Source organism: Notolepis coatsorum (genome assembly GCF_963971535.1).
Source record: "Notolepis coatsorum genome assembly, chromosome: 2".
Classification (NCBI taxonomy): Eukaryota; Metazoa; Chordata; class Actinopteri; order Aulopiformes; family Paralepididae; genus Notolepis; species Notolepis coatsorum.
Window position 1 is genome coordinate 212,495,839 of NC_140166.1, and position 15,089 is coordinate 212,510,927.

The following is a 15,089-nucleotide window of genomic DNA, read 5'->3' on the forward strand; positions in this document are numbered from 1 at the left end:
CCCTCTCTCTCTTCCACCCCCTCCCGCATGTCCAGGGAAAGGAAAGGAAAGGGCTTTCCGGGGGGAACTCCCGGATGGGGGAATCTTCTCACGCCGACAGGTCGGATATGACCAGCTTCTCCATTTTGTTCCCCATGTCTCCAGGGACCTGCAGCTCGTCCGACTCATAGTCGTCATCGAATGACCTGGAGAGGACAACGTGAAGACCGGGTTACACTGATACCATCTCTCACTGAAGAACAAATAATACATTTTATTCGTCAAGTGTTTTTTAATTTTTCATATTTGACAACTTAAAGGGGACATTCAGATTCAGATTCAGATTCCTTTATTGAGCCATTTGTGTAAAACACATTGGTAATTTTTGCAGCAATACAGTGTATGCATTTTCTATCTTTTTTCACAGTAAACAACACCAACACAGACAAGAAACGAAACAGTGCAGTGGGGGATTAATCAATAAAGTACATATATATATATAAAGTGAAGAGTGCAGAGATCCAGTACGGACTAGTGCAGTGCAGTCAGTGTCATTGTGCCAGTGTCACTTGGGGGCAGAGGAGGGGGGGGGGGGGGGGGGGGGGGTACCGAGGGGGGGGGGGGGACCTGAGGCATTGATCAGCCTGGTGGCTGAGGGGACATATTTGAGTCCTTTTCAACAAGTTAATATATAAGTCTTTGAGGTTCCTTATTAAACATGTCCCAAAAAAACAGATTATGCATTCTAGCATTCCTCTTTACCCCTCTGTTTCAGTCCTGTTCTCACCGCCGTCACCGGGCTGTTTCTGTGGCTGGAATGACCTTGATCGTACATAATTATCTAGCAATGACGTACGAGCCTGTACCGTCGAACGAAATTCAGATCAAACTGTCGAAAAATAGGCGTTGCGGATCAAATATGACTTGAGATCCAGCGATGGCTTATCAACCTTACCGTTAATTTTTTTTGTCAGAAACACATTTTAGGTTCAACTTCAGGAAGAAAAGAGAAGATTTACGAGCGAGCTGCCATCTTGTACACACTTTTCCAAGATCTCGTCACACGCACGTGAGTAACTACGGCGATTGTGGCTGCAATTCTAAACAGCTGGTTTCAAGAGGGAGGGTTCTTGTTACAGCTGAACTGCAGTGTGTGTGTGTGTGTGTGTGTGTGTGTGTGTGTGTGTGTGTGTGTGTGTGTGTGTGTGTGTGTGTGTGTGTGTGTGTGTGTGTGTGTGTGTGTGTGTGTGTGTGTGTGCGTGTGTGCATTGTGTCTGATGCGGTACGGAACATATCACCATCTAGTGCAGCAATGTACAAACATGCTAGAGTGCAACCAGAGTGGTTTGGCCTTACCAACGATGTTTTTGCTAACATACCAAATACACCGGATGTTGTTTTTGTTGACACCAGCCACAGGGAGGTGCTGGTCATAGAAGTAAGCTGTACCTTTGATCTGTACATGGACCAGGCCTTCCGGGACAAGTATATCAAATACCAACCACTGCTCAGTGTGATGGCCGACCTTGGGTATAGGTGTAGATATAGTGTACTTGTATTCGGAAGTCTTGGCCATGTATACAAGTGCACCATGACCGGTCTGAGAATTGCTGCAATGTCTAAAAGAAAAGCCAAACAAATTGCGAAATATTGCTCTGTCTCAGCTATTATTGGCAGCTTAGCCACGTGGAGAAGGAGGTGCTATGTGTACCCTTAAGTGTTCAGTGCTGCTTGGCCCCGATACATTTGATTCCCTGTTTATGTAATATAATTTGTGGAACCAAATAAAGTATTCAAATGTAGTAGACAAAAAGAGATGTGTCGTACCCCTCCTGTAGCTGTTCATTAGCGGTCTCCTCAGCCACCAGGATCTCGTACTCCTCTGAAGCGTACTTATCCCAGTCTGATGGCTCTGGGCCCTCACTGTCTATATCCTGGAACACAGCAACACACAACACACACACACACGTGTTGAGTACACCACAGAAACACACCCAGTACACAAAAAGCATGTACGACTTCCAGTACGACTCACAATATAGTACAATAGTAGATCACACGGTACAGTAGAATACAGATCAATACAGTATATTAAACACATCTGTATGACTCTCAAGGCACTGGAATACAGTATACAGTACTAAAACGTCTGTGCAACTCACAATATTGCAAAATACAAAACAACATTTCACAATACAGCATAATACACTGTACTCAGCAACTCAGAATACACTAGAACAGTGTATTGCAATAGAATAGCGTATATTAAATGCATATCGACATGCATGCAGTACAGTCGACAGGCAACGTGTATGAACATCAATAAGAAGCAGATACACTATGTACTTTTCCCAACACGGCCTCTAGGGGACGGTGGGAGGGGCACTTATTCCCCGTACATACTGCAGCCAAGAAAGGGGCGTCGCCTCAACGCGAAGCAGAGGATGATTACCCAATCTCAAGCTCCGCCCCCTCTTTTCTCTACCCTCCAACCACAACTTTTCTTTTACTTTTAACTTCTTTTTACTGTATGAAGCACAATCTCAGGGGGCTCATTCATACAGAACCAGGCGTTTCACTGTAATGTACTTTGTACAGTATGTGCCAAATAAAACAAAACTTTAACCTTGCACTTGAAAGGTTTGTCAGAGGGAAGCGACAGTTGCGATTGGAGGATCAAGAAAAGAGGGCGGCGTTTGAGATGGGCCAATTGCCTTTTAACAGCCCCCTGCCTACAGCCAAATACCGTATATGATTTACAGCCACAATCTGAGATTTTGTGTATCACCATATACACGTGGGGTATATTATTCACATATGGAGTTTGATCTATAGATGGAAAATACGCTTTTTGGGGAACTTTCTTAACCCTTTCACTACCACACTACCAAAGGTTAACCCTTTCACTGCCACACGACAAAGGGTTAACCCTTTCACTACCACACCACAGATGGTTAACCGTCTGTAGTGTGGTAGTGAAAGGTTAACCTTCTGTAGTGTGGTAGTGAAAGGGTTAACCTGTTGAAATTAAAATCTGTTGGAATGTACCGTTTTATTCCACCGTTACATTACCAACGAAAACAAACTTTTTTTTTTACACAAGTCACATTACATTCAGATCACTGATTGGACCTTTAATAACATTAAAGATAAGATGCACAGACCTTTTGCACAGCGAAGGGGTCTCTCTGCTCGTGGTCCAGGTACTTCTCCAGGTTGAAGAAGGTGTCGAAGAATATGTGAGCCATCCGACAACGTTTCAGATCACTGAGAGAGATCTTACCTGGAGAACACACACACACACACAGAGAGGCAGTTAGGTACCAGAGAGAGAGAGAGAGAGAGAGAGAGAGACAGAGAGAGAGAGAGACAGACAGAGACAGAGACATAGAGAGAAATACAAATATTTTGAAGATGAAAAAGGTCCTTTTATGCGGAATTCAAAGGGGAAGAGGAAAAAGAGATGAAAGAAAGAATTAGAGAGAAAAAAGAGAGAGAGAGAGGAAGACAGAGAGAGAGAGAGAGATAGAGAGAGACAGAGAGAATGAGAGAGATAGAGAGCGAGACAGAGGGAAAGACAGAGAGATAGAGACAATGGACCTCATTCATTCACCAACATTGTCTTAACCTCCTTGGAAGTTCGTAAGAGAAAGCCTACGACAGTTAACCCCGGATTCATCAACGCGTGGAGAGGTTGTCTTAAGCTGCCAAGTACGTCACTCATTCACAATTTGGAAGCGTGTTCTGGTAGACCTGAATTTGCATACAGACACGCTCCGCCAGCTCCTTATAAGGCGAGGGCCGTGTGCAAAACGTAAGCGGGAGAGGCTCCCCCCATATTCAACAGGTAGCGCGGAAGCGATTTCCAACTGATCAAAATTAGATTAGATTAAAATGTATTGTCATCATACAGCACACTATAGCTATAGTGGAATAGACTGTATTAATATTCCATATTTATACCGTCTTGTTGCACGCTCCTGGCTACCTGCCGCAGCATGCGCACAGACACACGCGCGTGCATACTGTATGCGCTGCCCTATAGTAGTCATACTGTAGAACGTACAGTACACATAGCGTGACATATTTTTCTCCCATCCCAATTTCGTAATTCCAATTCTCCCCTCCCCTGTCTTGAACGTTGCTAGACTATGCCTCCCACTGGTCGGCTGTAGTGAGGATAGAAGCCTTGCATCACGTGTCCCCTCCGGTACACGAGGAGGCAGCCTGTCGCATCTTTTCACCAGACAGCTCGAACTCTCCGTGGCGAGGAGTAACGCGTGGGAGCAGGGGCGGCGGGGGGGAGGAGCTAGCAGGGTCTTAAGCCCCCTCTGAAAAAGGCTTAGCCCCCTCTAAGCCCCCCCTCCCAGTTATGTTTTTTATTTTATTTATATATAAAATACATTACGAATGTATTTTAGCGAAGAACTGAGAAATTTGGCAGAGAGACGGCAACATTATCGTGGGTTTGCGTGATGAGTATCTCCACCTCTTTTATTGTGAAGCTGTATCTATCTACCGGACGTCATCAAAAGCATGTCTGTCACTATAGCCAATTGAAATGCTAGAAATGGTCACGTGGACTGGGAGAACCAATGGAATAGTCCCACCGGGACTACACCAATAGTCCCTAACGCACTTTCACTTCCGCGTTCGAGATGCGTGCGAGTTCAAAAAACAAAACAAACATCTTTGGATATAAATAAGAACGATTCGGGGAAATATAACGCTTCTTTTAATAAACAGGAGCCATACATAAAATACGGGTTTATCGCAACAGGTCGGTGATTCTTGCGTGCCGAGCCGACGTCCTCTCTGCATAATATGTGGCGACAACAACAACAACAACAACAACGAGGCAAGTTGGCAGATAAAGTAGCTGCTGCATTCAACGCCAATCTGGAATTGGAGGGCGGCGAGTGGATATGTGACATGTTTCAAACATTAGCAGGGATTTTGGAGGACTTAACAACAAACAAGGTAGGGTGAGTCGTGTTTGCATGCATTCTGATCTGTTCGTCACCCGCCGCGGTGATCTGACTGCAACAGCTGATCTGCTGTTCATGAATGAATGAATGAATGAATGAAAAACAGATTGCAGAACGGGTACAATACAGTACGGCGCAATACACACAATTGTTAAGGGGATGCAGACCAGAGAAAAACGTTTTTATTTTTTTTCAATATCAGTATATTAAATTAGCCATTGTTTTTGATCCTGGCCCGCCAAGAAACGGCTTGTGGAAAATATGGCCCGTGGCCAAACCTAATAGCCGACCCCTAGCCATATTAGCCGGTATTTTGTTTGTTGCATTAAAATTCATTAGCCCCTACTATAAACAATCCAGCCCCTCCAAAGCTCCCGCGAGGCCAATTCTCTGGCGCCGTCGCTGCGTGGGAGGCTCACGCTGCCCCCGATACTTCCTGTTTCTGCTGTACAGGCGCACCAACCGACCTGTAGGAGTCGCTGTCCACAACGTCCAATCCCCACCTGCCGGCTTTCCCACCCTCTAACACTGCCAATTGTGTTAGTATGACGGCCGGCCAAGCCGGTCGCAACGCCGAGAGCTGGTAAGCATGCACTCATGTGTGTAGTGAAACACAGATGAGTGCATGCAATAGCAACTGAACATTTTGAAAGATTAAAGATAGAGCTGATAGCGAATCTATTTGAGGCACAGGGGCGGCGCAAAGAGTCCTCCACTATAGCTATATCCACGCAATTGGGTTTAGTTCTTATTTATATATCCACTGTCATCTTATGTACCGTATAGATGTAGCAGTACTGTCTACCTGTATGTCATGTATGTCATATATGTTATGATGAATTGAAAATGGGGGACCCTGATGTAAACAAGACGAAAGTATTTCTCTGGTCTGCATCCCCTTAACAATTGTGTGTATTGAGCTGTACTGTACTGTACCCATTCTGCAATCTGTTAATAAAGTTTTCAATCAATCAATCAATCATTTGCAGTGTTGGTGTAGTGCTTGTATTTATTCTCAGACATCACAATGACTGTAAATGTAAAATGTAATTTTCTATCATACAAATATTGTTGTATTTATTATTATTATTATTATTATTTAATTCCAATAAAGCCCTTAACTCATTCAGCGCCATACCTGAGAAAAGTCTTGCCATGCGTTGAGCGCCAGAAACCCAAGTATTCTCGGGTCTTGATCCTTTGATATTTTCCTTTGATCCCCGTTCTATACGGTCAGCCGGAGCCCTCTAGGTGTCTCTGAATCATCGGCCTACGTTGGAATTGCAATGGCGATCGAATCTCAGCAGGTGGCAGTATCGCCTACCTTTTTAACTCTGATTGTCTGAACTAAACTGTCTCTGTCCTGAAATCTTTCTTTCCTGACTCGCTCAGAGGGGGAGGAGCTCTTGCAGAGCAATCGCTAGGAGATCTCCTCGCCTCAAAACCTATAGTTTCCCGTATACACGAGTAATTACATATAAACGAGTAATCGCGATCGCCGATGGGATCATTGGAATTATTCTTTTTGGAGTACCTTCTGGCTAAGGTAAGGTATTCTATGTCTATTTTACCGAACCTGAAACATGTTTCTGTAGCGATCACAGTGTCGTATCTTACCGGACCTAAACCAAGCTTTTTGTAATGATCACATTTTCGGGGTAAGACTTGATGATTTTGTGAAGGCACATAATGTACATGGTATATACGTTTGATTTGGGAGTATTTGGGGCTTCAGGCGATCAACCAGAACTATTTGGGCTTATTGCATAAAACGCGTCATATCTCACGATCTAGCATGTAGCGTGTAACAAACTACAGTGTGTAGAAATGAACTGATTAGTCAGTAATGGACTACAAACAACTGTAAAATGAGCCATATACTATTGTCTCCATAGCTATAATACAGAACACACGATGGGTCTGCAAACATTGCTAAAATGGTCAACAACGCTGGCACCATTTTTAGTAAAGATGGCGAAAGCTGGTGGCAGTCAAAGAGTTAAGAACACGGCGCACACCAGTCTGTCCGACTCACGACTTGCTCTTCAGCGCTCCTAAATCCTGAGAGAGAGAGAGAGCAAGTAAAGGATTTGGAACCAACCTTGGCTCTCAGGTTTGACCAAGTCGAGCATCTGACAGAGCAGGTCCTGGAAGGGCAGGGGTTCGATGCCCATCCCCTCCATCCTCTCACACTGCTCCTCGTAGAAATACTCCAGCTCGAACATGGACAGAACCCCGTCTCCATCCACGTCCATACAGCGGAACCAGTACTCTATACTGGAGAGGGGACAGAGACACGAGGGAGTCACACACACAGCGAGAGAGAGACCTCCTCCATACAGATATATATATACATACATGTATTCTGCACCTGTGTATACTGTATACTTTACTTACTCGTAGTATATATTCAGATTCCAAGTGTTATTGATTTATTGTAATGTTTTATATAACTGATAGGACATACTGCACCTTTCATCTGCACCTTTGAGTTATATTCAGAGTTAATTATATTGTTTACACTGCTTATTTTTAACCTTTCTACTGTACTAAAATTATATTGCCTGTATTTATATCTTCTACTATTACCCTGCCGGCCGGGTCCTCCGCCACTTGACCCTGATCAACTGTTCACCTTTGCCCCCATCTTGACTTCTCAGGTTCACAAAGCTTTAATGAGCCTAGATGTAAAGAAATCTTCAGGCCCAGACAAGATAGAGCCGTTCTTCTTCAAAGTTGCTGCAGGTCTGATTGCAGAACCCATAACCTCTATTTTGAATCTCAGTCTTTGTGCTGGTGAATTACCTAGCTCATGGAAGTCGGCCATGGTTCTCCCCTTGTTAAAGGGCGGAGACCCCTCTGACCTAAATAATTATCGCCCTATTTCCAGACTGTCTGTAATGGCCAAAGTCTTTGAATCTCTTGTAAACGAACAACTGAAAAAGTTTCTAACTGACCATAATATTCTTAACGAGTCTCAGTCAGGCTTCAGATCAGGCCATAGTACTACTTCAGCAACTATGCTAGTCTCAAATGACATAATTGAAGCACTGGACAAGAAAAAACACTGTGCAGCATTGTTTGTTGATCTGTCTAAAGCTTTTGATTCTGTGGATCATGCATTGCTACTGCAAAGGCTTGGCTGCATAGGTCTTGGTAAAATGGCTTTGAGCTGGTTTAAAAACTATCTATCTGAAAGAACTCAGTGTGTTTCAGTAGAAGATTATACCTCAGCTGCTCTTACTGTAAACAAAGGTGTTCCACAAGGTTCTATTTTGGCCCCTGTCTTATTTTCCATCTTTATAAATGAACTAGGAAATGGGATAAACCCAGCACGTTTTCATTTATACGCCGATGATACAGTTGTTTACACAGTGGCTTCCTCTTTAACTCAGGCCATAGAGCTTCTACAGGATGCTTTTAATACACTACAACACTCCTTGCTAAGGCTAAGACTGGTCCTTAATGCAAAAAAGACCAAGTACATGACCTTCTCTCGCTCTCGAGCTAATACAGCTGTCCCCCCGATTCTGACACTGGAAGGGACATGCCTTGACAAAGTAGCATCCTATAAATATCTGGGCATATGGATTGATGAAAAGATGGCCTTTGATGTTCATATTGGGAACCTACTGAGAAAACTTAGACCTAAACTGGGCTTTTTCTTCCGGTTAAAGAAATGTTTCCCGTCTGAAGCCAGGAAGAGAATTGTGCAGAGTTCCTTTCTGCCTGTATTAGACTATGGCGATGTAATCTATATGCATGCTCCTTCCTCCCTGCTTAAAAAGCTGGATTCTGCGTACCATACTGCCATACGTTTTGTAACAGGTGCAGGCTCTCACACCCACCACTGCACTTTGTATCAGTCATTAGGATGGTCCTCTCTGTACCAAAGAAGACAATCACACATGTTGATTTTTATCCTTAAGTCATTGCTAGGTAAGCTGCCCTTATATATCTCCAGACTTCTGTCCTTTTATACTTGCTTTTTTAATACCAGACGAGCAGCAAATGGGATGCTGTTAAATGTTCCTTTGATGCAGTCAGAGCTTGGTAAAGCTGCATTCTCCCACTATGCTCCCTTTTTATGGAATACGCTGCAAGTGAAACTTTGTCTACAGGCACTTCCTACTGTGAATGCTTTTAAAGGTATGCTACGATTAGCCCTTTATGAAACATGTAACTGTTTTACCTGATGCTATTGTTGATGTGATTATGCTCCTTGCCACTGCACAAATGACCCTCTGTATTTATATTTGAATTGTATGTTTTTTGTTTAATGCCCTGTTTTATGTTGAAACTTGTTGTGTGCTGTGTTGGTCAGGACTCCCTGGAAGAAGAGATCTTGTATCTCAATGGGACATTCCTGGATAAATAAAGGATAAATAAAAAATAAAATAAATAAATACCTGTACCCCCCCCCCCCCCCCCCCCATGCTGCTATGATGCCTGAAATTCCCCAAGGGGGTCAATAAAGGAATTATCCTACAGTGGGTAGAGAGTAGATTTGGACTATTGAAGTACCACAATATCAAACCCTAACAATAAAGTAACTATGATACCAAAGATAGTGAAATGTCATCGTATGTAAAGTATTACAGTAGAGAAACATGGAGCCGGCATTTACGGGCTTCAAATGACAAACAACGCATTATCCAATAAAGTTGTTTTACAAATACACAGACACAGACACACATACAGACACACACATACATACAGACAGACACACAGACACACACACACACCTGGTGGAGTTCTTCTTGTCCTCTTCGGACATGAGGAACCAGACAAACTCGGCGTAGCTCATCCTTCCTTCTCTCTGGACCGAGTTCCCCCTGGAGACGACAGGACAGAACCAAACCAGATCCATGTTCGTTATGACAGTTAATTTGTGCTAAGCTAGGCTAGTGGTCTGTATCCACTTCCATTAATTTGTGCTAAGCTAGGCTAGTGGTCTGTATCCACTTCGATTAATTTGTGCTAAGCTAGGCTAGCTTGCAGCCGGATAGCTTTCTACTGAACACACAGAGAGGAAACTGGTATCTATCTTCTTGTCTGAATCTGGAGAAGACGGTGAGCGCACTTCCCATAATGTTGGCGGGTGCCTTTAATATTTTAATCCCATGTGTGTGTGAAGATCTGTGGATTCAAATCAAGACTGTATAATCTGTGTGTGTGTGTGTGTGTGTGTGTGTGTGTGTGTGTGTGTGTGTGTGTGTGTGTGTGTGTGTGTGTGTGTGTGTGTGTGTGTGTGTGTGTGTGTGTGTGTGTGTGTGTGTGTGTGCTTACCGTGTGACTGCCCCCGAGAACATCCTGTCAATGATTCTGTTTGAGGAGGCTGCAGGAGGAGAGGAGGAGGAGGAGGAGAGGAGGAGGAAGGTGAGGAGGAGAGGAGTAGGAGATGGGGGGGGGGAGAGGATTATTCCTTCTGACTGTAAATAATAATAATAATAATATATATATATTTTTATCCACTTTTTCTCCCATTTTCTATTTTTCTCCCATCCCAATTTCGTATCATCCAATTCAACCCTCCCCTGTCTCGAACGCTGTTTCTTGCCTCCCACAAGCCGGCTGCAATGTGGACTAAGTCATACATTGCACGAGTCCCCTCCGGTACTCGAGGTAACAGCAGTCGCATCTTTCCACCTGCGCGGCGCGATCTTTCAGCGTCAGGGGTCTGCGCTTTTGGAGGGGCGCCGCCCCCATCGCTTCCTGATTCTACTGCGCAGGCGCACCAACCGACCTGTAGGAGTCGCTGTCCACAACGCCCGATCCCCACCCATCAGTTTCCCACCCCCTAATACTGCCAATGTGTATTACTGTGGACGACCAGCTAAACTGACAGCAATGTGGAGCGCTGGGCTCGAACAGGCGAACCCAGCGTCTCCAGTATTCGTGGTGAGCGTCTTGCCCACTGCACCACGTAGCCGCCCAATAATAATAATATATGGATGAGTCTTACTGAACGACTGGATAATTGACATACAGAGCGACTTGACACACTAACACACAGACCAACCAATCGACCGATCAACAGACAGACAGACAGACAGACAGGCAGACAGACAGACAGACAGACAGACAGACAGACAGACAGACAGACAGACAGACAGACAGGCAGACAGACAGACAGACAGACGAGCCAAACAGACAGACAAGACAGACAGACATACAGACAGACAGACGAGACAAACAGAACAGACAGACAGACAGACAGACAGACAGACAGACAGACAGACAGACAGACAGACGAGACAAACAGACAGACAGGCAGACAGACAGACAGACAGACAGACAGACAGACAGACAGACAGACAGACAGACAGGCAGACAGAACAGACAGACAGACAGACAGGCAGACCGTCTCACCATGGTCGTTGTATCTAGCCAGGTCTTTGGGGTCTATGTAGAGGTCGTGGTCTGTGTCCAGCTCCCAGAACTTGCAGTAGATGACGTAGAAGTGTTCGTAGGAGAAGTAGTCTGTGATCTGGTTGATGTCGTCCTCCTCCTCCAGCAGAGCCAGCGTCTGGAGGAAGTTGCTCCTGCGCAGCTCCGTCATGGTGATCCGGCCCGTCCACGAGCGGTTCACCACGTAGAAGATCCGCTGGATCACCTGGATCAACATGGACCAATGGCTTAGAGTCGATAGGCCGTTAACAGTCTAGGGATCAGCGAGTGTTGTAATATTTAAAGGAACACGGCAACATCTTGGGAAATTAGCTTACCGTCCGTCTTCTCCAGAGAGAGACGAGATAGATAGATAGCCTAGCTTAGCACAGTGAATGGAAGCGGACATGACCGGTTAGCCTTCGGGGGAGAGGTGTTAGTTGGACAATGGCTAGGCTAACCGGTCATGTCCGCTTCCATTCATTGTGCTAAGCTAGGCTAACGTGCAGTCAGATAGCTTTCTACTGAACGCACAGAGAGGAAACTGGTATCTATCTTCTTGTCTCTCTCTGGAGAAGACGATAGACAAAGACGGTAAGCTAATGTTGGCGGCGTGTTCCTTTAAATTTAAATATATAAAAAATACAACGTTTCGGGGTCAGGAGGTAGAGCGGTGGTCTGGTAATCGGGAAGGTTCCCAGGTGAATGTGAGGAACACATTTGGATAAAGGCTGTTATATAAATGCACCATCGACCATTTAATATGCTAGTCTTCAGTGGAGGAGTTACAAATGCAATCATTATAAAGGTCACTTTTTTTTATACACTTGCTGAACTGATGCTGTAGCCCCCCCCCCCCCCCCTCCCACCCCCTCTGCGAGGAGCTAGCCAAGACGAGGAGAGCACGTTCAGTCACAGACTCATAACGTCCAAAGCAAATTCCTTGTATGTGAAAACTACTTGGCATTAAAGACCTTTCTGATTCTGATTCCGATACCCCCCTGCGAGGAGCTAGCCAAGATGAGGAGAGCACGTTCAGTCACAGACCCATACCCCTCTGCGAGGAGCTAGCCAAGATGAGGAGAGCACGTTCAGTCACAGACTCATACCCCTCTGCGAGACCCCCCCCCCCCCCAACACTCCACTAACCACCTCGGCCGGTCCTTCGTGCCAGTAGCCATCAGGCTCCACAATCGGGCACATGAACGTCTGCCAGCAGCTGGAGAACTAACGGCTGCAGAACTTGAGAACTATGAGGAATGTCTGACCCCTAAGGGCTTGTGTCCATAGCGTTTTATGAGTTGTCAGCTCCTTTCTGTCATTCATTTCTATGCTACAGACGCAACAGGCGCGCTCCTTTTCCCAGCGCCGCGCCTCGCGTTTTAGCGCTCTCGGCGGCAGCGTTTTTGGGCGGAGCGCTCCCAGCGCCTAAAGTTGAAACTAGTTCAACTTTTGGAGAGGAGCACGCTCATCAAGGTAACTTTTTTCGACCGACCAATCAACATCGAGCAAGTGGGGGAGCCGCGGCAGTCGCGAGACTCAGGAAAACGCTCTGAGCTTTTTTTTTTGCTTTTTCAAAGCGGTCCGCCTTGAAAAAAACGTCCGCTATGGACACAAGCCCTAAGTGTGTCTGACTCTGCACGGACTGTAACGTATATTATGCAGATTTAATTGTATTGCCTATTATGTCTTTCTTCTATCACCCTGCCCATACCTCCTCTCCCCCACTCCCCCACGCTGATATGACCCCGAACTTCCCCAAGGAGATAAAAAAAAAAGGAATATCGTTTATTATATTATATTATCTTATCCTACTCTTGCCCCGCCCCCCCGACCCAGCCTGTTCAGAAGACGCAATGCACTCTGAGTGAAGGCGAAGCACTCGGGATTTGCACCGTTAAACGAATTGTGCACAATTGTCACTTTAGATAAAAAAAGAGTAGCTGCAAGGTGGGGGTGGGGTTTCCAATAATGGTCACCAGGTTAGAATGGAGAGCTGAAAATCAGACGGTACACGGTATCAATCAATCAATCAATCAATCAATCAGATTTATTTATATAGCACAATTTAACATGACACATGTCAACCAAAGTGCTGTACAGAGGGTAGATACATAGATACATATAGACCAGCGGTTCCCAAACTTTTTTGGCCGTGCACCCCCTGTCACCTCCCGACCTAGCTCGCGCACCACCCAATGGGTTTCTGTTAGAAAAAATTGTTGCTAGTCTCCGTGCACAGATTTAATTTTTTATTTTATCTCTTCCCACGGCGACTATGGATAGGGAATTTCTTTATTTAATTAAAATGTTCACGACAATACTCTGCCAGCATGTTTAATATCTATAATACTAAAGGTTTGACTAAGATTTGTATGACATTTTATTGTAAAATCTTTTTTTTTATTTTTATTTTTTTTTACCACCATTAGCCTTTTCATGTCACGCACCACCTAGAGGGCGCTTGCGCGCACCACAGTTTGGGAACCACTGATATAGACAACAATCACAACTGTGTTTTATGAGCGGGCACGCGGTGGACACACCCTGATCTTTCAGAACCTCTTCCTCTCTCAGCCTGGGTCCCAGGCCTGCATCACACGAGTCCTCTGGTCACACATTGGCCTCAGAAACCATGGCACGTGTCGTGCAGTGACATCCAGGCCTCCTCTGTTTGGCGGACACACAACCACCTGAGCGACTGGATTAGCACCCATTTCTCACTATGTGGTCTCCGAGGCAACGCGCCTGTGCCACTAGTGCCACCCAGAACACCGGGAAGTGTCTAAATATGGGCGTGCGTGCGGACGGGCCAGGACCTCCACGGCCGCAGCGGGCTGTAGGGCCGGTGGCATTAGTGTTTTCCGTGATGTCATCAAAAGGTTAACACGCCAGCCAGCCCCCCCCCTGCTCTCTCTCTCTCTCTCTCTCTCTCTCTCTCTCTCTCTCTCTCTCTCTCTCTCAGCTGCCTCAGAGACACATATTTACAGACTCACACAGAAACCCTCGCCTGCTCATGTTACTGAGTGTTGATTATTAATCCATATCTCTCCCTCCCTCCCTGAGGTCTCTTACTGGTTCTCCTGATTAATCCATATCTCTCCCTCCCTCCCTGAGGTCTCTTACTGGTTCTCCTGATTAATCCATATCTCACCAGTAGGTCACTGACGTCTCTTACTGGTTCTCCTGATTAATCCATATCTCACCAGTAGGTCCCTGAGGTCTCTTACTGGTTCTCCTGATTAATCCATATCTCTCCAGTAGGTCCCTGAGGTCTCTTACTGGTTCTCCTGATTAATCCATATCTCACCAGTAGGTCACTGAGGTCTCTTACTGGTTCTCCTGATTAATCCATATCTCTCCAGTAGGTCCCTGAGGTCTCTTACTGGTTCTCCTGATTAATCCATATCTCACCAAATACATCAACCGTACTGACCTTAACCATGATGAAATTGAAACTGTTTGGATTGAAATCTTATTAGACAGGGCGAAACCGGTACTAGTAGGCACAATCTATAGACCACCAGAACAGAGTGGGTTTTATGACACACTTGATGGGTGTTTAGCTGGGGTGGAGGGGGTAGAAAAAATTCTTATTGGGGACTGGAACACGGATATGCTGCGTAAATCAGCACCCGTCTTCAAGGCCTTCAGTAGATTTTCTGACCTGCACGGTTTCAGCCAGCTAATCACACAACCCACAAGGGTATGCGATTCGACACAAACCACCAT

At 45.4% G+C, this 15,089-nt stretch overlaps 1 protein-coding gene across 1 annotated transcript in view; it reads right to left on the reverse strand.

Moving 5' to 3' along the window:
• Nucleotides 1-88: 88 nt before the first annotated feature.
• LOC311223734 (serine/threonine-protein phosphatase 2A regulatory subunit B'' subunit alpha-like) overlaps nucleotides 89-15,089 on the reverse strand; it is a gene marked incomplete at both ends in the record, with an annotated part of 90,833 nt that continues 75,832 nt past the window's right edge. Inside the window, 7 exon segments of the mRNA XM_084308506.1 lie at nucleotides 89-185; nucleotides 1,807-1,913; nucleotides 3,144-3,262; nucleotides 7,069-7,244; nucleotides 9,713-9,802; nucleotides 10,257-10,305; nucleotides 11,340-11,583. Coding sequence (XP_084164632.1) covers nucleotides 89-185; nucleotides 1,807-1,913; nucleotides 3,144-3,262; nucleotides 7,069-7,244; nucleotides 9,713-9,802; nucleotides 10,257-10,305; nucleotides 11,340-11,583 — 882 coding nt within the window.